The 18,691-nt window shown below is 42.8% G+C and overlaps 1 protein-coding gene across 1 annotated transcript; it reads left to right on the forward strand.

Moving 5' to 3' along the window:
- Window positions 1-732: 732 nt before the first annotated feature.
- On the forward strand, window positions 733-14,126 carry LOC101116248 (short palate, lung and nasal epithelium carcinoma-associated protein 2B-like). Its single transcript, XM_027976447.3, has 9 exons — window positions 733-761; window positions 1,556-1,718; window positions 6,622-6,745; window positions 7,557-7,658; window positions 8,626-8,760; window positions 10,913-10,994; window positions 11,980-12,043; window positions 13,314-13,391; window positions 13,989-14,126. The coding sequence occupies exons 2-8, from the start codon at window positions 1,574-1,576 to the stop codon at window positions 13,361-13,363; spliced, it is 702 nt and encodes a 233-aa protein (XP_027832248.1). The 5' UTR covers window positions 733-761; window positions 1,556-1,573; the 3' UTR covers window positions 13,364-13,391; window positions 13,989-14,126.
- The last annotated feature ends 4,565 nt before the right edge of the window (window positions 14,127-18,691 follow it).

Raw genomic sequence — 18,691 nt, forward strand, 5'->3', positions numbered from 1 at the left:
CTCTGGCTGCTGCATTGAGAGAAGAGGGACTGGAGGCAAGCGTGCAGAGGGAGATCACAGACTAGGGAGTCCCCCAAATGCTTTAGCAGAAGATATTATGCAGGCAGATATTGTTGTCTCTCAGAGGGAACTCTACCAATTAAATGATTGGGTAGACTTTGGAGGGTGGCATTGAGCAATGCATCATTACAAACATCTGCCCTGAGGCTGGCTCCACTGTGAGGGATGTGGTGGAGAGTACTCAAAAATCAGAGAAGAGTTGGAAAAACTGACCTCACTAGTCCCTGACCCTGACTCCATGGGGCATAATTCTAGAACGTTCTCTGTCCATGTCTTACTGGGTGACCTCAAGCTCGTTGCTCTCCTTCTCTTGGACTGAGTTTTCGAATGATGACAAAATTAGACTGGATGATCACTATGGGTCCTCCTACCATAACATTCTCCAATTTGTCCATTCTCTGTCTTTACCCCAGCCCTCCTACCTACAATGGCCACTATCTTGGCAGTTGGAGGTTCCATGAGAACCTGCTCTTAGTCTTGGCACAAAGTCCTCTCCATATCCATCCATTCCAATTCAAGCATCCAGGATGACCTTTGTTTTGGAAATACCTCTGGACAGGGATTATTTTCTTTGGAGTCTCCATGATGGCTCTGAACCCGGGGCTTATGTCCATGGGCAGCCTCCCACCCCATTGCCATTATATAAGGGCCATCACCACCCAGCAAAATTTCAGGGGACTGTGCAGGGGAACAAGGATTTTGTAAGTATTTTCCTTCAATCCTGTGGAGGATGGGCTTCCCCCTAAAGGTCAACCCACATGGAGACCTTCAGAAGGCTCTGGAGTCAAGAGGCAGAGGGATGGGGCCATTTAAATTAGCTAATATTGTCAGTATCGCAAATTTAAAAATCAATTATATTAGAAGAAGTTTCAAACTGGTGAGCAATATGGGGTCAAGATGTGGTGCCCATTTATTTTTCATGCTCTTATTCTTCAAACCTTAATTTTGTTGTACTGTATTAGGTAGAGGCTTTTTACTAGGAGTTGGGAATTCAACTAGTCACAGCCCCTATTTAAGGAGCTCACAGCCCAGTGAGAAAGGAGGCGAGTCATCACTAATTGGTACCAAGAATTCTGATCAGAGAATGAAGGCAGCAAGATGGTGGAGTGGGGGCCCCTGACCTGGGAAGGGGTCTAGAGAGGGCTTTATAGAGGATATGATGTCTTATTGAAGCTGGAGACTCAGTAAGAAGTGATTTATGTAAAAATGCAAAGAAGAGGGAAATGTTCCAGGCAAAGAAGCCAGAATATGCAAATGACCTCTGTGTAAAGAGCATCGACCTGGAGTCAAGCATGACTTTCCAAATAGTATCTCCTCTACTCAGTGGCTGTGTATCTTTGTACAAGTTGCTCCAGCTTCCTGACCTGGGCTGCCCGTCTGTAAGAGAGAAGACAGCCACATCTACTTTCAAGCACTGTTGAGTGTAAGTGATAGGTGTTCATTAAAGATCCCGTTTCCCTATGGGTAATTCTCACTCCTGTTCCTCCCATGACAGTCTCGGTGTCAGGACAAGATGTTTCAGCTTTGGAAACTTGTTCTCTTTTGCGGTCTGCTCGCTGGGACTGCAGCGTCTCAGTCTTATGCTGACAAGAATGCTGTGAACAAGCTAAAATCTGCTCTTGAAGAAGGACTTGTGACTGATGACACTATGTTTGAATGTAAGTCAGCAAGAGGAATGATCAGGGGCACCTAGGAGCTTGACTCCTATATATACTGTGCCTGTATTACCAAAGACTGCCACTAGGGGCTGCTCTTTATGGGAGATATTCTGATAGAGGCGGCTATCGGTTCCCGCTTTATTTGTTTATTATTTTCCTAGAAGTAAGCAGTGCTTAACTAAATATGACTTTACATCTTATATTATCATCATGGCAAACTTTTGTAATATATGTATAAGATAACTTCCTAAAAGTGGCATTTCAAAAGTTCAAAACGTATGCACATTTTAAATTATAGGAGATATTGACAAATAATCCCCTATGTTAACACAGTCACACGTGAGAGTACCATTTCTTCTACTTTCTTGACAGCACTGTATGGACAATTGAAATGTTTTGACAGTTCCACAGATGAAAAGTTATAATTCATCTCAACATTTCACTAATTAAGAAATAATTCACCCATTGTTTTTGCATTTTATCATTTTTGTTGTTTAGTTGCTCAGTCGTGTCTGACTGTTTGCGCTCCCATGGACTGCAGCACACTAGGCTCCTCTGTCCTTTACTGTCTCCTGGGAATTTACTCAAACTCATGTCCATTGAGTTGATGATGCCATCCAACCATCTCATCCTCTGTCACCCCCTTCACTTCTTGCCCTCAATCTTCCCCAGCATCAGGGATCTTTTCCAGTGAGTTAGCCCTTTGCATCAGATGGCCAAAGTATTGGAGCTTTAGCTTCAGCATCAGTCTTTCCAGTGAATATTCAGGGTTTATTTCCTTTAGGATTGGCTTTTTTTATCTCCTCACTGTCCAAGGGACTCTCAACAGTCTTCTCTAGCACCAAAGTTTCAAAGTATCAGTTCTTCAGTGCTCAGCCTTCTTTACGGTCCAATTCTCACATCCATACATGACTACTGGAAAAACCATAGCTTTGACTATGTGGACATTTGTCAGCAAAGTGATGTCTCTGCTTTTTAATATGCTGTCTAGGTTGGTCATAGCTTTTCTTCCAAGGAGCAAGCATCTTTTAATTTCATGGCTGCAGTCACTGTCTGCAACAATTTTGGAGCCCAAGAAGAGAAAGTCTGTCACTATTTTCATTTTCCCCCCATCTATTTGCCATGAAGTGATGGGGCCAGATGCCATGAACTTCATTTTTTGAATGTTGAGTTTTAAACCAGCTTTTTCACTCTTCTCTTTCACCTTCATTAAGAGGCTCTTTAGTTCCTCTTCACTTCTGCCATTAGGTGGTATCATCTGCCTATCTGAGGTGACTGATATTTCTCCTGGTAATCTTGATTCCAGCTTAAGCTTAATCCAGCCCAGCATTTCACATGAAGTACTCTGCATATAAGTTAAATAAGCAGGGTGACAATATACACCCTTGATGTACTCTTTTCCCAATTTTGAACAAATCCATTGTTTCATGTCTGGTTTTAACTATTGTTTTTGACCTGCATAAAGGTTTCTAAAGAGGCAATTAAGATGGTCTGGTATTCCCATATCTTGAAGAATTTTCCAGAGTTTGCTGTGATCCACACAGGCAAAGACTTTAGTATAGTCAATGAAGCAGAAGCAGATATTTTTCTGGAATTCCCTTGCTTTTCTTATGATCCAATGGATGTTTGCAATTTGATCTCTGTTCCTCTGCCTTTTCTAAATCCAGCTTGTACATTGGGAAGTTCTTGGTTCACGTATTGTTGAAGCCTAGTTTGAAGGATTTTGAGCATTACCTTGCATGTGAAATGAGTGCAATGGTGTGGTAGTTTGAACATTCTCTGGCATTGCCCTTCTTTGGGACTGAAATGAAAATGACCTTTTCGAGTCCTGTGGCCACTACTGAGTTTTCCAATTTGCTGGCATACTGAGTGCAGCACTTTAAGAGCATGACTTTTTAGGATTTGAAATAGCTCAGCTAGAATTCCATCATCTCCACTAGCTTTGTTCGTAGTAATGCTTCCTAAAGCCCACTTGACTTTGCATACAGGATGTCTGGCTCTAGGTGAGTGGTCACACCATTGTGGTTATCCTGGTCATTAAGACCTTTTTTGTACAGTTCTTCATATTTTATTAGTCATTTACATATTTTAAGTAAATCAAATATTTTATTTATATTTGTAGCGTATTCTTCTGTTGGGTTATTCAATTTTCTTAGTCATTTGTATTACCTAATTGGAAATTAACCCTTACCAAGTCAAGTGGGCCTTAGGAAGCATCACTACAAATAAAACTAGTGGAGGTGATGGAATTCCAGTTGAGCTATTTCAAATCCTCAAAGATGATGCTATGAAAGGGCTGCACTCAATATGTCAGCAAACTTGGAAAACTCAGCAGTGGCCACAGGACTGGAAAAGGTCAGTTTTCATTCCAATCCCAAAGAAAGGCAATGCCAAAGAATGCTCAAACATTGTGCTCACCGCACAATGGCACTCATCTCACACGCTAGTAAAGTAATGCTCAAAATTCTCCAAGCCAGGCTTCAGCATTACATGAACTGTGAACTTCCTGATGTTCAAGCTGGTTTTAGAAAAGTCAGAGGAACCAGAGATCAAATTGCCACATCCACTGGATCATCAAAAAAGCAAGAGAGTTCCATAAAAATATATATTTCTGCTTTATTGACTATGCCAAAGTCTTTGACTGTGTGGATCACAATAAACTATGGGAAATTCTGAAAGAGATGGAAACACCAGACCACCTGACCTGCCTCTTGAGAAATCAGGTCAGGAAACAACAAGTTAGAACTGGACATGGAACAACAGACTGGTTCCAAATAGGAAAAGGAGTACATCAAGGCTGTATATTGTCACCCTGCTTATTTAACTTCTATGCAGAGTACATTATGAGAAATGCTGGGCTGGAGGAAACACAAACTGGAATCAAGATTACCAGGAGAAATATCAATAACCTCAGATATGCAGATGACACCACCTTTATAGCAGAAAGTGAAGAAAAACTAAAAAGCCTCTTGATGAAAGTGGAGAGTGAAAAAGTTGGCTTAAAGCTCAACATTCAGAAAACGAAGATCATGGCATCCAGTCCCATCACTTCATGGCAAACAGATGGGGAAACAGTGGAAACAGTGGCTGACTTTATTTTTGGGGCTCCAAAATCACTGCAGATGGTGATTGCAACCATGAAATTAAAAGACGCTTACTTAGGAAATTTATGACCAACCTAGACAGCATATTGAAAAGGAGAGACATTATTTTGCCAACAAAGGTCCATCTAGTCAAGGCTATGGTTTTTCTAGTAGTCATGTATGGATGTGAGAGTTGGACTATAAAGAAAGCTGAGCGCAGAAGAATTGGTGCTTTTGAACTGTGGTATTGGAGAAAACTCTTGAGAGTCCCTTGGACTGCAAGGAGATCCAACCATTCCATCCTAAAGGAGACCAGTCCTGGGTGTTCATTGGAAGGACTGATTTTGAAGCTGAAACTCCAATACTTTGGCCACCTGATGTGAAGAGCTGACTCATTTGAAAAGACCCTAATGCTGGGAAAGATTGAGGGCAGGAGGAGAAGGGAATGACAGAGGATGAGATGGTTGGATGGCAACCCCGACTCAACTGACATGAATTTGGGTAAATTCTGGGAGTTGGTGATGGACAGGGAGGCCTGGCATGCTGTGGTTCATGGGTTCGCACAGAGTCAGACACGACTGAATGACTGAATGGAACTGAAGCCTAGGTAGGTTTAAAACTACCTACCTTCTAGTTAGTCATATCTCTTTATAATTTTGATTTCTTAAGAGAACTTGGCCTTCTTTTCATTTTCTGGAAGCATGACCAGCAAACTGACAAACATTCTTTATAGGAGAAACTAACTTCTGAAAATGACTGTCTTTAAATCTTGCCAAGGCTTAGGCAACCTTCAAAGGTACAGAAGGGACTCAGTTTCCAATTTCATTGCTGATAAAACCGAGCTCAGAAGCAGAAGTTTGCAGATGTGGTTTCCATCTCTGTTTGCCTCATTATAATTAGGTGGATACTGTCCATTGCAGAGCCAAACAGCACTACTATGGTTACATACCTTTTGTTTTTCCTTGAGCTAGATGTTGCCTTGTTTCTCATTTGAATTATTTTCACAATATGTACTCTTAATTCTTTTCACATGTGCCATTCTAGATCTGCCATGTCATTTACTCTATCAAATCCCTCTTTTCTCTGAAGACCCCCCAGTAGGACACTGTCCTCCTGCTTCTGTATCAATTATGGCTTTCTAGGCCTGTTGCAAAGCTGTCATTCAGAGAATCTTATTTGCCACTTTCATGAGTTGGAGCTATGTTTTTTCCTTGATTCTAGATTTTCCATATTTTAGTCTATTCCAAGTTTATCTCATTAGAGATTCACTAATAGAAGCTGAAGTACAATCAATATACATGGTCTGCAAAGTGGATTGATTGCTTTATTGAAGCATGATGAGTATATATATAAGTATAAAGGCAGCATGAAAAGAAAAAGTTCTCCCTAGCTGTGTGACTTTGGCCCATTCCTTCATCTTTTGATCCTTCATTTCCTCATCTGAAAGTGCAGATAATATAATACTTGCTTTAGGGAGTTGTTATAAAGATTGAATGAAATAACATAGGCAAATAGTCTCATTTAGTATGTGGTGCATGAAAATCCCATGGACGAAGGAGCCTGCTAGGCTGCAGTCCATGGGGTTGCTAAGAGTCGGGCACGACTGAGCGACTTCACTTTCACTTTTTACTTTAATGCATTGGAGAAGGAAATGGCAACCCACTCCAGTGTTCTTGCCTGGAGAATCCCAGGGACAGTGGAGCCTGGTGGGCTGCCGTCTATGGGGTCGCACAGAGTCGGACATGACTGAAGTGACTTAGCAGCAGCATAGGAACTGACTCATAAGTTGTGTTCACACTAAATGGAGACTGTTTTTGCAGCTATTGTTAAGGAATCGAAGGTTGATTTCACATCATTAGAGGAATCCAAGTGTTCAGAGACGGCTGCAGCAATTGTGGACAAGGAGTTTTCTAAAGACTTTCAAGTAGCATACCCATGTTTCTGGTGAGTTCATGCTTCATATTGGAGTTCTTCCTTCCAAGAAAATAGAATACATATCCTTGGGGAAGTAAGTTTAAGATCAAAGACAGAAAAGCAAATAAAAAAAGAATGCATACGAAAGAATGAAATAATGCCATATGCAGCAATGAAAGGATGGATGTGGAGATCACCATACTAAGTGAAAGAAGTCAGACAAAGACAAATATCATATGATGCCATTTATATGTGGAATCTAAAATGTGACACAAATGAAATTATACGAAGCAGAAACAGAGTCATGGACATAAAAAGCTTATGGTTATCAGAAAGGAAAGTGGTATGGAAGATAAATCAGGAGTTTGGGATTAACATAAACATAATACTATACATACAATAGATAGCCAACAAGGACCTACTATACAGCACAGGGAACTATACTCAATATTTTGTAATAACCTATAGGGTAAAAGAATCTGAAATAAAATGTATCTCTACATCTGTATCTCTATTTATGTGTATATATATCTGAATCACTCTGCTGTACATGTGAAACTAACATAACATTGTAGAGCAACTATATTAAAATTTTTAAAAAAAACAAATTCATCTCTAGCACATATTCTTCCTTGAAGTCTCGAGAGAAATCACAGTTATCTGATCCTCAGTCTGCCATGCCATCCAATGGAGAGAATCCAACCCCTGAACAGGGCTCTCATACAGACCAAAGCAGTCAATGTCTATGAGGCTCAAATGTTCAGCATAACGCTGGCACAGAGAAGAGCCTAGCAATGGCTGCCAAGAGGAATGACAAAGGTTAATTGTGATTTTTGCACAGGTTAAGAATCAGGTGCATCAAAATTGAGTCAATCACAATCAAAGTGCTTCCTAACGGCTTTAAAGTGACGATCGCCATCACCATTAAGGTCACCGTGACTCTGTGAGTATGTATTAGAATTGGGGTTTGGGAGAGGCAGTGCATTATGGCCAACAGATCTCCAATCGGAATCAGGCACTTTTCCACACTGTTGCCTTGGTCTCCCAATCTGTACAATAAGGAGGCTTTTGCAACTCCTAAATCCTTAGCTTTGAAATGTTCTAAGAAACATTGGTGACAACCAATTTTTTTTAAATCCCCAATAAAATACATTTCTAAAATCATAACACTTATCTAATATAACAGTTGAAAATTGAGAAGACATGAACATTTATAACTCTTTGGCAAAGTTTTCTGCAGCATTATTTTGTCTCCCAAGATTCTCTTTAAATAGCAGTGACAAGTTTGGATCATATAGTAACATATAGTGTGTAACAAAGGGTATGTGAATATCATATGGAAAACAGAATTTTAAAGCATTTTAATTACTCCCATATACAAAGAGATAGGAAAATGAGGATGTGTAGAAGAGTTTTTATAAATTAAGTAATAATTTTTATAAATTCATTAAGTATAAGTGAATTTATAATCACTCACTATAAATGAATGATTTCGTTATTCATTAGCTATGAGATCTTGAAATAGTTATTTAACCTCTCTATACCAAGTGTTTCCATGTTCTGAAAATAGATATAGTAATAGACTTTTCCTTCATGGTATTGCTGTCATGATTAAATGGGTTAATCCAGGTAAAATGCTTTTTTAAAATACTTAACACAGAATTTGTGCTCAAGAAATATTAACTATTATTTTTATTTTAATCATCAGTGTTATATGAAATTTGAAATGAGTCCAACCCATGTGGCCAGGAGAAGAAACTCCTAATGTAAGAATATCAATTCCATAAAGAATATAGACAATATTGACATTGCCCATAGATATCCTATATAATGTCCACAGAGAGAGGGACTCAGGAGCAATGTGAAGGGACTTCTCCACCTCTGTTCATTGTAAATTTTATTCCCTGCAGGCCTCCGTGGGGCACGATTATTGACCTGACCCTCAACTTGGTCCTCCAGAGAACTGTCACCATTGAAACTGGTGTTGTTATTATTGAAGGATGCACCCACATACCAGCCAGGATCATACTCCCCTCACTGAAAAGGTCAGATCCATTGATCTCAAAAGAGTGGAGATCCCAGAGGAGTTGGGAACCATAAATTCAGCCCTGTTCCTTATCTGGGAGGGAGCAGAATATGGTAAAGAGGGCAGACTCTGAAGTCAAATTAGCTTTGCCACTAACTTGTGGTTTTGTAATCATTTTAGCTCTAAGAGCTCTGGTTTTCATATCTTTAAACTGAGGGTGATAGTAATATCTAATTCATAGACTACTGGGTTGACCAAATGAGAAAATGCAAGTGGTTTAGCATACAGCCTGGCATATACTAAGCTCTCAGTAATAATAATTTCCATGCTGACTTTCTGTCTCTTGGTTCTTCCTCTTTCTGAGACAGGAATGTTGACCTCGCCAATCATAACTGAATTTGCACATCTCACCTTTCTGTTTTATCTGTTTTTGCTTTATGCTTTTTGAGTCTCAAAGTGCATGCACATTTAGTATTGTTATGTCTTCTTGAGGACCTGACCTTTTTGTTATTATATAATGTCTCTCAATAGTAATAATAATTCACTGTGTTTACCTTCTTGTCTCCAGTTGAGAACGGGCAAGAGAAGTAGCAAATGCCTACCATGGGCTCTAATTTCAGATTGTCCCCAAATCACCCTCCACCCACTGAGAAATTCCCAAAATGAAATCTTGAAAACTGAATCCTCTCCATTTAAACCATTGATCCCTGGCAACTCACAAAATCTACATCTGAAACTGTGTGCTTGAAAGAGCAGGTTTAGCCCAGGGAAGAGGGTGGAAGGAGAAAGGCTGACCCTGGTCACAGCTGGGAGAGGACAAGTGGTCTGGAAGCTGAAGGCTGGGGCAGGTTGGTCTTGGTAGGGAACAAGGCTGAGACATGAGCAGAAGTCAATCCATCCTGCACCAACAAGGGATCTGATCACAGGTTGCCTAAAGACCCTAGAACCAAACAAAGCTTATGCAGCCTACCATCACTTGGAAAGACTGAGCCATAAATCCAAATGCCTGAGCCCTGCTGGACACTGCCTAGCCTATAGTCCCAGGGAAATCATCTTGCCTTCTGGGTCTCAGTGTCCGTATCTGTAAAATGGCATTCCACTCTGCTGCTCCAAATCCTTTTGGGGCTTTTCTCTCCACCTTGAGTAAAATCCCAAGCCCTCCCCAGGGCCATCTAGGCTCTGGCCTGATCTGGATCCACCCTCATATCACTGTGCTCTCCACCTTGCCCGCCCTTCCCTAGACACACTAGCTTTTGCTCTGTGCCTCAGACAAACTCCTTCCACCTCAAGACCCGTGCGTGTGTTGCTCTGGCACCTTGAACATCTATTCCCCCATCCCACATCAATGACTCTCTCATCATTCAGGGTCTAAAACAAAGTTCCTCCTCTTCTCTCTTGTAAGAATCTGCTCTTGCCCTTCTGAATACCTGCCACCAATTGTCATTATATATTTAACTGTAGGTTTATTTCATTTATTCCTTCAGCCAAAAATATGTTGAACATCTCCTCCATGCTAGACAGCCACCATTCTGAGCTCTGGAGAATGTATTGGTGATTGCAGGCAAAGAAATTGTTCTCATGGAGCTTATTCTCCTAAGGGAATGACAAAAAGACAAGCATTCGGTCCAACAATAAACAGCCCATGAGGAAAATGTCAGATGGCAATCATCCCTGGACAGAGCAGCACACTTAACAGGGGACTATGACACAAAGCCTTCCATTAGGCAGCAGTCAGGGAGGGCTGCCCTAAGGAGGTGACAGTTTTGCTGGGGGCTGAAGATGGGAAGGAGCCAGCCTTAGGAAAACTTGTTTCATATTTGGTACCAGGTTGGAAGCTGCTTATGTTTTGCTCATCCCTGTGTTCACAGTCTGGCTTGGTTCTTGGCACACAGTTGATGTTGTATAAATATGTGTTGAATGAATGAATGGAAGGATGGATAGACAAACAGATGAATAGAGAGATGATGTATCAAGTCTCAAGGTTGTGATGAGATTCTCTGGAGCTCTTGGGATGAGCTACTAGTCAGCCATGGGGTTCTAAGTGCTGATGCCCCTGGGTAGAGGCTCAAGTCATCTGACTTCAAGGTGTTCTTCTATCTCCCGCCCTCTTCCCACTCCCTCTTCTTGGCTGCTCTGACAGCTTCACTCATCTTTATCAGTTTCTCCTCTAGCCCCTTTGGATCACTCAAGGAAATCAACAACACCGCTGTCACATTTGTGAAAGAGGTGGAGACCTTCGTAGTGCAGTCCATGGTGAGTCCTCCACTCCTGGGGACCCAGAGCCAGGCCTGGTGGGGGGCAGATGTGACATTCCTAGGCAGGCTATACTCTCTGGGCATCTTCATTTCTGAGGGACCTACTTCACTTTGGGCTGTCAGCTGCTGCCTCCCCTCCTGGCCTGTGGAGGAGGTGAGCAGGGGCCTGACATTAGCTAAAATCACTGGGTCCCACACTTAAACAATTTGCCGTATACATGTATGGCCAGTAGGCCTTTTAGCACTATTTGTCTTTATTTAACACAATTTCATGTAATTTTTTTAAATAAAAAAACTATACATACCTTAAGTAAATTTACTGTGCATCATACACATACCCATATGTACCATGTACCAGAAAATCCTAAAGATTAGTCACTCTGGAAAGGAACTGGGAATCTCAGGTTATAGAAGAGAAATCCTCCAAGTGGCTCTGTGATTTACTGAACTGGAGGATCGCTGCTCAAACTGTGGTCCTCAGACCAGCAGCACTGACCTCATCTGGGCACTTGCTATAACTGCAAACTCTCAGGTCCTACCCTAGACCAGCTGACCCAAGAATTTGCATTTTAATGAGATTTCCTGGGGATTGTATGCACACAAAATCATGGGAAACACTGCTCTATGGTTCCCAGAGTGTCATTTAAAATTCCAGTGTTCCAAAGGTCAAGGTTTCCAGAGCATAAGAGTTCTGGGATATTCACCATCTAGATTCTTAAGGTCCTAGGATATTAATGTTCTGAGTTATTAGGATTCTAACATCCTCTGGTTTTCATTGCTCTAGAATCCTAAGACTCAAAAATTCTAAGGTCCCAAGTAGTGAGCATCTCCGCAGGAGGCAGGCAGGATATGTCCTGTGGATAATGATCGGTCCTCTTCCTCTCCCATCTCTCCTCTCATTCCTCCCCATCCCAACCTCTTTCCTGCCTTCCTCTCTCCATCTCTCACTGTGTCTCTCTCTACCTGATTCCCTGTGGCCTCAGGTGTGCCCACGAATCTACACCATCATCAGCTCCCTGGACGTGAGTTTTATTAAGGAAGTCATCGGTAAGTCACAGCCTGGGAAAGAGGTGAGAGGGCTCCCTCTGCAGCCTTCCAAGGGTCAGGTACCCTGCTCTATGCATATCCCACCTGCAGATCTGGTCAGGAGACCCTGGAGAAGTTCAGGACCCCTTGTCCTGAGCAAATCTGGAGAGTGTGGCTGGAGGGGTCCCTGCAGACTGAGGGGTCTCTACTGCCCTCCTTTGTCAGACCGGCAGACCCTGCTGCCCAGAATGATGTGAGAGAGAGGACAGGCCGGATCTGGGTTCAAATCCTGGATCTGCTCTCAGCAACTGTGGGATTGCAGTCAACTGACTCCACCTCTCTGAGCCTCGGCTTCCTCCCAGGTGAAAGGAGATTGTAATCACTGCTGAGCTGATGAGTGGATTTAAAGAAAAATCAGAAAGAGCCTAATATTCAGTGCATGCGTGCAAAGTCACTTCAGTTATGTCCAACTCTCTGTGACCCTACAGACTGTAGCCCACCAGGCTCCACTGTCCATGGGATTCTCCAGGCAAGAATACTGGAGTGGGTTGCCATGCCCTCCTCCAGGGGATCTTCCCGACCCGGGTCTCTTACATCTCCTGCACAGGCAGGCAGGTTCTTTACCACTAGCGCCTAGTAGGCATTGCTAATAAACACGGCCCCTTCCTGCTCCCTTCTTATGAGGAGCTGTGGCTTCACCTCCAGTCCCTGAGGGCTTTCCTTGACTTGGGTCTCTGGCATGACTGGGGTTGCTGGGTCTGTGGGGCAACAGAAATGGGTGAATGACAGTGTCAGAGTCCTGGAAGTGGTCCTTCTAGAAAATAGCCACAGGCCCAGTTCCTTGGGTGATCCCTCTGTGCTTCCTATATAATATCTCATTGGATCCTTGCAATGGCCCTGTGAGGATGGGTAGTGTCATCATCCCATTTACAGATGCACTAACTGAGGCTCAGAGAGACGGAGTGACATGCAAGGGGTCCCGTGGCTATCAAGTCTGACCTGCTGAAGGGCGGTAGCTGCTGGTGTCTGATTTCTGTTCAGCTTCCAGTGCTAGGAGCTTCCCTTGTGGATCAGCTAGTAAAGAATCTGCCTGCAATGCGGGAGACCTGGGTTAGATTCCTGGGTTGGAAAGATCCCCTGGAGAAGGGAATGACTACCCATTCTGGCCTGGAGAATTCCATGGACTGTATAGTCCATGGGGTCGCAAAGAATCGGACACGGCTGAGATTTTCACTTTCACTTCATTTCCAGTGCTAGAGCCTGAGAACTGCTACTCATATTTTTCCTTCAGGTGAACTTCAGAAAACCCAAGCGGAAGTCAAAACTGAAGAGCGCAGATAAAGAAAATCACTGCAGTGCCCACTTGCTGGTGAGGGCCTGAAGGAAGATGAACACCCCAACAGGGGCCTGTGGAGAAGCAGAAGCAAAGCTTGGCTTCTCTTTGTTCTCTAGTAGCAGGCTGAGCCCTGATCAGGTCACACCAAGTCCTGATCCTTAATCACACACCCAGACTGCACTTGATTCTGCTCCCTGACTAAGCCCGGAACAGTCAGACTGAAGTTTAACCCCTGTTGCTGCCTGAGCCCTGATGCTGGTCACAGATAGAGACCTAACCTGCATCTCAGTCTGATCCATGATCCTGATCATATACTGAGCCCTGAACCCTAGATCTTCATGGGCCCTGATCAATCTTTTCACACTGGTCATTGTTGCTAAGGTGAGGGGGTGGGAAGGTGAGGGGATGGGGAGTGTTCAGTTCCAGGTGCCAGAGAAAGACCCCAAACCACAGGTGCCAGTCCCTCCCTGAGCCTCTGGGCTCACAGGGTTTGGGAGGAAGCACTCAGGCAGCTGTGCCTGGTAAATGCAGGAGCTGGTAAGGACCCAGGGTGTCCATGTCTCACACCAGGATCTCCTTCCAGATTGGTTCCTGGGGATGTGACTGGATCTCTGTACTGTCTTCCTCTAGGACAGTCGGTGCTGCCACCATCCCCCAGGAGTGACAACTGAGCCCAGTCAAAGGACACCTCTCAGATTCTCCTCCTCGCAGTCAGGATACCCTATGCTCATCACCCTCCACCCCCAGCATTAAAAAGCCATTTCAGCACCTCTTGTGTGGCCTGTTTCATTCCTTCCATTGGGATTTCGGGGGAGGTGAGGTATGGGCATTAGGGGCAGGAGAGACCTGGATCCGAAGGTGGAAGGGACATTTGGGATTATCCAGCCGCAACTTCTTGTTTTACAAAGGGAAACACTGAAGCCCAAGATGGGCAAGAAAGTGACCTAAGGTCACACGGAGACAGCCTCTCTGTGCTTCTGCTAATACCACCACCTTGATGGAGTGCTGCCTTCACCAGCACACCTGACCTCACGACCCCCTCACAACACCCATTTGCCAGGAGATATGGCTTTTGTCCCCATTGAACAGATGAGGAAACTGAGGCTCATAGAGGACAAGTGACTCATCAAGTGGCAGGGCTCTGATGTAAACCCATGGTCCAAGGACCGCTTGCTCAGAGGTGACACCCTGGCTCCCAGTACTCAGCCACCTCTCCCCTGACCCCATCAGGTCCCATCATCCTGGCCCTGCTCTCTTCCAAGCAGGCCTGATGAGGTCTTCTCGAGTCCTCCCTTCCTTCCCAACACACAAGCCCTCAGTTTCTCCCTTGCCCTGGAAGAAGGAGGACCATGCCCCTTACTCACTGTTGCATCACCTCTTTGGAGGAATGATCCAGGCTATCCCTCAGGGTCCCTGCAGCCTCTCTTATCCAGGGGGGCATCTGAGCATCTGACTTTCCTGCCAAAAGGCCCAGGGAACCTTTGCCCATTTGGCCAAGCAGCCATCTCGGTGCTGTGTGCAATTCTGTGAGGGAAGAACCACCCTCATCTTTGTGTGAGACTAAGGTTATGAGAGACCAGGGTCACACAGAGGCCTGCATGAGCAGTTATTTCACCCAAGAGCTTTCTACGTGATGAAGGCTGCCTCACAAGGTCAAATCACCTCAGGGGGCCCTTGAGCCCCTGGGGCTGCCTACGGGAGACTTCAACCATCTTTCCTTAGCTCTGCCGAGTGGACCTTAGTTCAGGCTGTGCCAGGACTCCTGACAAGGCGTAGGGTGAGGGGTTGGACAGAACTGAACTTGGCTTACCTGGCCTCTGCCCCTTGCTAGCTGTGTAATCTCAAGTAAGTTACTCTTGGAACCACAATTCTCTCACCTGCCAAATAGACAGTAAAAGCTCCCTCATTGTGTTGTTGTGAGTTTTAAATGAGTCAATGAGTGGAAAATGCTTAACCAGGGTCTGACATTGGTGAGCACAAGTTAGACTCCACCCACTGGAATTACTGTCAGTGTTGAGAAACCACATATTAAGTCTTTATACACTGTATCTCATTAGATTCTGATATCTACTGAGTGATGCGGTGAATGGTTCTTGGGGTAACTGAGTCTCAGAGAGGTGAAGCAACTTCCCAAGGGCCACACAGCTGGTCCGAGGCAAAGCTGGATTCCATTTGAAGTCAGTCTCCTCCAGAGCTGGTTCTTCCCCTGCTGGCCGTGGAAGACAGATCAGAGTTTTCCTCTCTGACTCTGTTTTGTGACTATCTCAACTTCCACAAAAAATATACAAGAGGGTCTCAAAATTGAAGACTTCTTTTGGGCAGTCACCCACTTGACCTAGTGCAAGCTGTTCCGTCTACCATTCCTTCTCTCTCTCCAGCTTCTCAGTCCTCCTCAGCCCCACAGCTCTGCTCAAGAGCTGTCTTCCAGCTAAGTGGGGGCCACTCCTAAATGTTTCCCAAAATAAGAGGCCATGTTTTACCACTGGGAGGTCTAAACAAGCCATCTTGTCATTACTGTCCAATACAGACAGAGGGTTCAGAAAGTGTCAGCTCCCATTATTATAGTTTACACTTTTTAAATCCTTTTTTCCATTTTATTGAGAAGTAATTGACATTCAATTGAAATAAAGTTGAAGGATGGTTTGATTTATGTGTATTCAGTTCAGTTCAGTTTAGTTCAGTCTCTCAGTCCTGTCCGACTCTTTGCAACCCCATGAACCTCAGCACACCAGGCCTCCCTGTCCATCACCAACTCCCGGAGTCTACCCAAACCCATGTTCATCGAGTTGATGATGCCATCCAACCATCTCATCCTCTGTCATCCCCTTCTCCTCCTGCCCTCTATCTTTCCCAGCATCAGGGTCTTTTCCAATGAGTCAGCTCTTCGCAACAGGTGGCCAAAGTATTGGAGTTTCAGCCTCAGCATCAGTCCTTCCAAAGAACACCCAGCACTGATCTCCTTTAGGATGCACTGGTTGGATCTCCTTGCAGTCCAAGGGGCTCTCAAGAGTCTTCTCCAACACCACACTTCAAAAGCATCAATTCTTTGGCACTCAGATTTCTTTACAGTCCAACTCTCACATCCATACATGACCACTGGAAAAACCATAGCCTTGACTAGACAGAACTTTGTTGGCAAAGTAATGTCTCTGCTTTTGAATATGCTGTCTAGGTTGGTCATAACTTTCCTTCCAAGGAGTAAGCGTCTTTTAATTTCATTGCTGCAATCGCCATCTGCAGTGATTTTGGAGCCCCAAAAAATAAAGTCAGCCACTGTTTCCACTGTTTCCCCATCTATTTCCATGAAGTGATGGGACCAGATGCCATGATCTTAGTTTTCTGAATGTTGAGCTTTAAGCCAACTTTTTCACTCTCCTCTTTCACTTTCATCAAAAGAGGCTCTTTAGTTCTTCTTCACTTTCTGCCATAAGGGTGGTGTCATCTGCATATCTGAGGTTATGTGTATTATGAGATGACTATGACAATAAGTTCAGCTAACATTCATCTTCTCATACAAATGCAATAAAAAGAAAAAAAGTAAAAAATATTTCTTTGTGATGAGAACTCTTAGGATTTGCTCTCTTAACTTTCCTCTGTATCATACATCATTGTTAAGTATAGTCACCATGTTGTATAATACATTCCTAGTGCTCATTGATTTTAGAAGTGGAGGTTCCTGTCTTTTGGCCGTCTTCCTCCAGTTGCCTCTCCCTCAGTCTCCGCCTTTGATATTCATAAGTCTGATCTGTTTTTCTTTTAGTTTGGTGGGTTGTTTTTTTTTTTAGATTCCACACATAAGTGAGATCACATAGTATAGGTCTTTCTCTGTCTAACTTATTTCACTTATCATAATGCCTTCAAGGTTCAGCCATGTTGTCACAAATAGTAGGATTTCCTCATTTTAAATGACCAAATAATACTCCACTGTGTATACATACTATAGCTTATTTATTTATTTATCCACCAATGAACACAAGTGTTTCTGTGTGTTGGCTATTATAAATAATGCTGTTATAAACATAGAGGTGCAGACATCTTTTCGAGTTAGTGATTTCATTTCTTTTGGATATATTCCCAGAAGAAGAATTGCTGGATCACATAATAGTTCCATTTTTAATTTTTTGAGGAATTTCCATACTGTTTTCCATAATGGCTACACCAGTTTACATTCTTACCAACAAATGCGCATGGGTTCCCCTTTCTCCACAACCTCATTTGTTATCTCGTCGCTTTGATGATGGTCATTTGAACAGACATTAGATATCTCCTTGTGGCTTTAACTTGCATTTCCCTAGTTACTAGTGATATTGAGCATCTTTCTGGGTACCCGTTGGTCTTTCATATATCTTCTTTGAAGAAATATCTATTCAAGTCCTTTGCCCATTTTTCATTTTTTGTTTTGTTTCTTGTGTTGTTATTTTTCTTTTTTGCTTCTCATTATAAAAGCCCATGTTTTGAAAAAAATGATCCACCTTTAGTGCTTCCTAAAAATATTTTATCATTAAATACCACGTATTTACCCTCAGTATGGAATAACTAGTATAAGAGCACAATTTTTATAGTTTATATTTGAGTTGGCTTAGACAACCATTTTGGGCAGTATACCAGTCAATTGGGCTTTTCATTCATGTGTGCAGGTATACATTCAGTAAGTATTTACTGAGCATCTGTTGTGTGCTAAGAAACTCCTAGTAATTATAGGAGTAAAAAAAACAGCTATCACAAAATAGCTCATGTCACTGTTTTTTCTTTTATTGCTATTAAGTTGTTTGCATTCTTTATATATTTAGGATATTAACCCCTTATCAGGTATATGGTTTGTAAATCTTTTTTTAATAGCATGCCTTGTCTTTTCCTTTTACTTTTCTTTTTTTTTTTTTTTTTTTGCTGTTCTTGTTATGTAGAGATTTTTAGTTTGATGTAGTTCCCTTGTTTATTTTATAGTTTGTTGCTTATGTTTTAGGCATCACATCCAAAGGTCATTACCAAGACCCATGTCGAGAAACTTTATTCCTGTGTTTTCTTTATCCCTCCTTTGTTTCTGAAGGACAGCTTTGCCAGGTATAGAATTCTTGGGTGACAGTTCTTTTTCAAATATTTTGACTGTCATCTCATTCTCTCTCGGTCAGAATAGTTTCTTTTAGGAAATCCACCAGCCATCTCATGCGATTCCCTTGTATGTAAGAAGGATTCCCTTCTGGTTTTTCTTTTGCTGCTCTTAAAATTCTTTCTTTGCTTTGAATTTTGAGGATATAGTTATAATGTATCTTCATATAGATCTATTCAGATTCCATCTATTTAGGGTTCTTTGGATCTCATGGGTCTGGATGTCC

The sequence above is a fragment of the Ovis aries genome, chromosome 13, assembly GCF_016772045.2.
Source record: "Ovis aries strain OAR_USU_Benz2616 breed Rambouillet chromosome 13, ARS-UI_Ramb_v3.0, whole genome shotgun sequence".
NCBI classification, from domain to species: domain Eukaryota; kingdom Metazoa; phylum Chordata; class Mammalia; order Artiodactyla; family Bovidae; genus Ovis; species Ovis aries.